Here is a 6,792-nt window from a genome sequence, read left to right as displayed (position 1 = left end):
AGATGTTTATTATGCGGGATCTTACCGCCCTCATAGCTCAGATGTTCACCACGCCAGATCTGCCAGACGCCAGTAATGCATCCACTCTGGTTTCGGGGTGTCTCTTTGTCTCTCTCTTTGTGTCCTTGTGAGTCTCTCTATATCTTTATCGCCGCCAGATATCCCCACCTCATGAACCAAACATCTGTGTTGAGGCATGCTCTGGGCAGCCATCCTCATTTAAACCCACTGTTCCTGCCACTGTGTGAACCCACCTTGCTGAGGGTCTTCCATTTTTGTGTTGACCCCCCACTCTTCCAAGCATAATATCCTTTTTTAAGAACAGGTTCCTCCTAACAATAAGTCCAAAGTATGAGAGATGAAGTCTCGCTATCTTTCCTTGCAAGGAGCATTCTGGCTGTATTTCTTCTAAGAGAGATTTGTTTGGTCTTATGGCAGTACATGGTACTTTCAATACTCTTCTCCAACGTCATAATTATAATGCATCTATTCTTCTACAATTTTCCTTATTCATTGTCCAACTTTCACATGCATATGAGACAAATGAAAATATCATGACTTGAGTAAGGGATACCTTAGTCTTCAAAATGACATCTGTGCTCTTCAACATTTCAAAAAGATCTTGAAATGTTGATCAGAAAATGATGGTCAATGCTTCACCATTTGAAGAGGTAGCATATGATCAAGAGCCAATGATAGTGAAGGAGGAAGTCCAAGGTGCATTAAAGGCACTGGCAAAGAACAAGGCTCCAGGAATTAATGGAATACAAATGGATATCTTTCAACAAAATGATGCAGCACTGGAGGCACTCACTCATCTATGCCAAGAAATTTGGAAGACAACTACCTAGCTAACTGACTGGAAGACATCCATATTTGTCCCATTCTAAAAAGAGGTGACCCAATGGAATGTGGAAATCATCAGACAATATCATTAATAGCCCATGCAAGTAAAGTTTTAATAAAGGTGATTCAAAAATGGCTGCAACCATACATTGACAGAGAACTTTCAGAGATTCAAGATGGATCCAGAATAGGACACTGAAAGAGGGTTAGGTTAGCATTGCTGATGTCAGATGGATCTTAGTTGAAAGCAGAGAATATCAGAAGATGTTTACCTGTGCTTTATTGATTACACAAAGGCTTTTGACTGTGTGGACCATGACAAACTATGGATGATATTGAGAAGTCTGAGTATTCTGGAGCACTTAATTGTGCTCATGAGGAACCTGTACATAGATCAAGAGGCAGCTGTTTGAACAGAACAAGGGAAAACTGAATGGTTTAAAATTAGGAAAGGTGTGCACCAGGGTTGCATTTTTTCACCATACTTAATCAATCTCTATGCTGAGCAAATAATCTGAGAAGCTGGATTATATGAAGAAAAACATGGCATCAGGATTGGAGGAAGACTCATTAACAACTTTGATGTGTAGATGATACAATCTTGCTTGCTAAAAGTGAAGAGGACTTAAAATACTTACTGATAAAGATCAAAAGCCACAGCCTTCAGTATGGGTTGCACCTCAAAAAAAAAAAAAAAAAAAAATCCTCACCACTGGACCAATAAATAACATCATTATCAATGGAGAAAGATTGAAGTTGTGAAAGACTTCATTTTGCTCAGATCAATCATCAACACACATGAAAGCAGTGGTCAAGAAATCAAACAACATATTGCATTAGGTAAGTCAGCTGCACAAGACCTCCTTGAAGTGTTGAAGAGCAAAGATACCAGTTTAAGGACTAAGGTGCACTTGACCTAAGCCATGGTCTTTTCAATAACCTTACACATGTGAAAGTTGGACAGTGAATAACAAGACCATAAAAGAACTGATGAATTTTAGGTATGGTGTTGGAAGAGAATTACAAGTACCATGGACTGTCAAAAGACAAACCAATTTATGTTGGAAGTACAGAGACTGCTCCCCAGAAGCCAGAATGGTCAGAATTGGTCTCTCATACTTGGGAGATATTTTCAGGAGGGACCAGTCCCTGGAGAAGGATATCATATTTGGTAAAATGGAGGATCGGAAAAAAAAAAGAGGAAGACCCCCTCAACAAGATGGATTGGCACAGTGGCAGTACCAATGGGCTCAAATGTAGCAACAATTGTTAGGGTGGCGCAGGACTAGGAAATGTTTTGTTCTGTTTTGTGTAGTGTTCGCTATGAGTAGGTACCAACTCAATGGCACCTAACACCACCACCAGCAAAACACTTTTCTAGTATTCCTTGCCTTGAACCAATATTAATAAATGTCAGCAATAATATCCCTTGTTCCACGTCCTCTTCCGAATCCAGCTTGAACTTCTGGTAGCCCACCATCAACATGCTGCGCTAATGTTTTTTAATTACCTTCAACAAAATTTTATTTGTATGTGTTATCGATGATACTGTTCAATGATTTCCGAATTGCACCGGGTCTCCTCACTTGGGAATGGGTTGGCCAGGTTGTCTCGCAAATATCTTGGCAAAGACGAGGCTATATTCAATAGCTTACCAAAGCCCCTCCCCCCCTTTATGTATGGAACAAAAGAGCTAATCAAGAGTAAGTTTAGACAACTAGGGGCCTTTAGGGTGTAAATAAAATGAAAAATAATAATAAAATGCCATTAAAAATTATTAACAAAAAAACCACAAGATACGCTGCAGAACAATGTATCATGAGGAAACTAGTGTGGCACCATAGGATGAGCACTGGACTGCAAGGTCATTGGAACTCCAAGATTGGCAGTTCAAACTCACCAGCTGCTCCTTGGAAATGCTGTACAGGGACGCTATGAGTCTGAATCAACTCGATGGCACTTAACAACATCATAAAATAGCTAAGAGTAAAAAAGCGACTGTATAGAATAAAAGAGAAGAGATCTGCCCATAGGATTTCCAAGGCTATAATCTTAGGGAAGAGTCCTGGGGTGGTGCTGCGGGTTAATGCACTGGGCTGCAAAGTCGGTTTGAACTGCAAGGTCGGCGGTTCAAGCTCACCAGCTGCTCCTTGGAAACCCTACACAGGGTTGTTATGAGTCAGAACTGACTCAATGGCACCCAACAACAACAACAATCTTAGGGAAGTAGACTTCTATCTTACTGTCTTGGAAAAGATAATGGGTGCTAAAGGACAACTAACTGGCTGATAATTATGATCAAAACTGATGGATGAGTAGAGTCCGTATTACCTGACAGGTTAAAGATACTTTCACTTAGATTCATCTTTGAACCTCTACCACTTCTCCCACAATAGCATCAGCACCATGTATTAAAGACTGAGGGTATTTTTGGAAGCATATTTAAAAAGCAGCAATTTATAATCAGCATTAAAAATTCTACATCTCATAAGCACAACTTAAAGTTAACCAACTGAGTTGTTAATTGCAGCCAAGTCAGTTTCGGCTCATAGCCACCGACTCAGGGCACAAGGAGTAGCTGGTGCGTTTAAAGCATTGAACTTATACTTCAAACTGCCCTTGCAGTCCAGTGCTTACTCTACAGCGACACACCGGACTCTGCCACCAATTGTAATTATCATAAAATCATTTAATTTTCATCTTTTAAAGAGTCAAAGAGCCACAACCCATGAAACAAATCTGGCTTGCAACTCTATTTTTGCAGTCTTAAATTCAAGCTAAGAATGATTTTATAATTTTAAAGATTGAAAACTTCTGAAGGGTAATTTTATGGCAAGTGAAAATTATATGGACTTAAAATTTCAGTGTCTGTAAAAATCAATAAAGGTTTTATGGAAAAACAGCAACACTCATTCATTTACAGATTGCCTTTGGCAGAGATGAATCATTATGATAGATTAGATAGGCCAGGAAGCCAAAAACACGTAGTATCTGGCATGTACACATGCCAATCAATTCTAAAAGGTAACAACATCATTACCAATACCATCAAGTTATGCTCACAAACACATCTGAACAGTTTTGAGGAAATCGCCCTCAAAATATTCAATTTGCTCTCTCAGCATACAATTAGTACAGGGTATTTTTCAGAAAGACTCAGTGTGCAGACCTATTTATCTCTGCATGTCCCCCACCAAATTTTTAAAAATGATTTCCACAAGCATGACTCTGAGAGGAAAACATGGGAGGCTGATACATGCAGCAACACAAATACAGTCTAAATCAGTGGAAGAAATTGTACCTGAGTAAATACTCTGCATATACCACAGGCTCCGGCAAAATCTGCTCTAAGAATTCTTCACCATCATCTCCTTTTGATTTCAAATATTCACAAAGGACGCGCCAATACAATGCAATTTCAGGAGTCAATGTTTCCACTGGAATCAACTGTCTAGTTTAAAAGTGATAGAATGAAAAAAGGAATAATCTTAATATCCATTAAAAATAAGAACCAGACATGATTTATAACCACTATCCTTTTGAACTGTAAAGTTATTAATTTATCTACACACACACACACACACACACACACACAACAAAATGAAGAAACTCAGATCGACACTCCACTCCCCGCAAATAATAAAAAAATAATCAGATGAGCAAACATAATAGGGACAAATACTGGATTTTCCTATCAGAATAATATAAAAATCCAAGTAACAAAATAAGGGGAGATGGAAACTGGGTAAAATAGAGTCTATAATAAAGTCATGAGTTCTTCCACCAGGAAACAGGAGAAAAGGACATTCATCAGAGTAAGGTAAATAAAAGAAAGGCAGAGTAAGGGATTGAAATAACCTAAAGCTATGACGGGAAAAAGAATCAACCACCAAGTTTTAATTGCAGATGTTCAGTACCACATTTCCAATACTGAATCCTTTATGTACCTGGCATCATTGTTTCTACAGAGTCCCACCAGTTCATTCAGAGGAGTCACTGAAAATAAAGCATTGAGAACCGAGACTGCCACGTCAGAAGAATTTTCCACATCCAACCGATGAAGCAAGGCTAAAATATCTCCTTCAGTAAAACGTAACCAGCCTTGGAGCAGGTGCTTCTGCATTGCTTGTTTCACAGCAGCTGTGAAAGTCAATTCAAACAGGTCAACAGTCTCCCTCTAGTTTCCATACCTGACATTTTGTCCGCTACAATGAACTTTTATCAGATTAATGTCCACATAGAGTCGACAGTTAAAATAAAACATGCTACAGAAAAATAAAAAAAATAAAACTACACTGACATTGCAAATGTCATGAGGTACTCACTTCAGAACCAAATGGTCAACCACCAGTATCACTGAAACCAAAATTGTTTCTACTGCAGGTACTAGTCCAGACTATTTTGTTGCTAGTTGCTTGGAAAACTGATTCCAACTCATGACAACCCCTTGTATATTACAAAACTTGCCAGAGTTTGACCTACACAGGAGTGCTGCTTGTGGTAGTAATTCATATATGTATATATCACTAAGCAAGCCTTTTTCTTAACTTTTAAGGTCACCTGACAACATTTTGACACTAAAGTTTTCTTGTTACAGAAGGGGCTTACTGGAGGACTGGGGTGCTTCCAGGCACTTATCAGTGGAATTAAAGAGCTTGGTAGCACTTGCATGAACAGGGCAAGAAGCCAGGCCTGAGCAGGGGTTGGGCTGAGAGGTAGGAAGTTGTTCTGACTAACAAGTGTACCATCTCCTGGGTTGTTCATTTAACTTCCAAGGTGAATTGGTCCTGAATTTTAGCATGTCACTTCCATAACAAACCCCATAATCAGAAGTATGGTCTGTGGACTTTGTGTGGCCATTACAATGAATGATCAGACCTAGCTTAGTGATGTGCCCTGGGTAGGACGGGTGATGTCAGAATTGGTAAAAAGGATGGAAAATGGCGATATGTCTGACCTCTGCCACACAGGAATCTGCTTTAAGCTGACATTACCTTCCCATCTCGTGATGTTAAGGGACCAGTGATGCCACCATTTCACACTGCTCCTTTAAAGTAACTAGATCTTTAACTCTAGAACATGTTTTCTATACAACACACCATGATGGATTTTGCCAGGCTTTATGGAAATGATATGTTAATTTGATGTAACTTAGGATACTTGTTTCCTAAACCATATAAGTGATCTGAAAATCTACTAACATCATATATAAAAGGATGTTTATCTTACCTGATCTGTCATTAAGGCCTTGTTGAAGGAGCATTACTCTCTGAGCAATGGACATAGCTTTCATATGAACCTTTTCAGCTAAAACCTTTAAGAAATAATAATAGAGATGGACACTAAATCTAACACAATTTGAAGATTTCATAACTAATAATATCTCCTTCACTTACAAAGAAAATTACCCAGATTCCCCAAGACAATTTCTGGCAATTTGTTGTAATAAGATTCTTCCTAAATAACCTATGATCACATTAAAAAAATCTCAATTGGAGGGGAGAGAACAAACAAGATAGCAGATCGGTGAAGTGCAGTGAGGAGCTCTGTCAGCAACAACACAGAATACTGGTCCAAGCAGGCTCAGGTAATGGTGCCACAACTGTGAAACATATATACAGGAACATTTAGAAGGTTGGAAGGCTTACAGCTAGGGGAATTTATAGCAGAAGGAAGAAATCCATTGTTTTCTAATTCAAGACGCTCAGCTGCTCCTGGAGCCGCCATCTTGGGCGAGGCCAAGTGGGGGAAGGATCAGAGCAGCCATGGACGCCTGACAAAACCGTAAAAATAAAAGAAGCAAGAAAAGTGAAGCCCATCTACTTATTGCATCTACCTGGAGTCAATCAGAAAGCATAAAAAATACAAAATACACACTAATTTAAGTATTAAGCCCAGAGATAACTCCTGAATATGCCCCAAAACACACAAGCAGATGACCATATC

At 39.1% G+C, this 6,792-nt stretch overlaps 1 protein-coding gene across 1 annotated transcript in view; it reads right to left on the bottom strand.

The window, feature by feature from the left end:
* NCAPG (non-SMC condensin I complex, subunit G) overlaps positions 1 to 6,792 on the bottom strand; it is an 82,000-nt gene that overhangs the window by 49,334 nt on the left and 25,874 nt on the right. The window contains exons 5-7 of the mRNA XM_006872495.1: positions 6,076 to 6,160; positions 4,794 to 4,986; positions 4,148 to 4,297 (exon numbers count right to left, since the gene is read on the bottom strand). Of these exons, the coding sequence (XP_006872557.1) occupies positions 4,148 to 4,297; positions 4,794 to 4,986; positions 6,076 to 6,160 (428 nt within the window). The remainder of the gene's footprint in view (positions 1 to 4,147; positions 4,298 to 4,793; positions 4,987 to 6,075; positions 6,161 to 6,792) is intronic.

Source organism: Chrysochloris asiatica, unplaced genomic scaffold (assembly GCF_000296735.1).
Source record: "Chrysochloris asiatica unplaced genomic scaffold, ChrAsi1.0 scaffold00200, whole genome shotgun sequence".
In the NCBI taxonomy this organism is placed as follows: Eukaryota; Metazoa; Chordata; class Mammalia; order Afrosoricida; family Chrysochloridae; genus Chrysochloris; species Chrysochloris asiatica.
The sequence above is the reverse complement of the archived record's forward strand: the minus strand, read 5'-3'. Positions and strand labels throughout refer to the sequence as shown.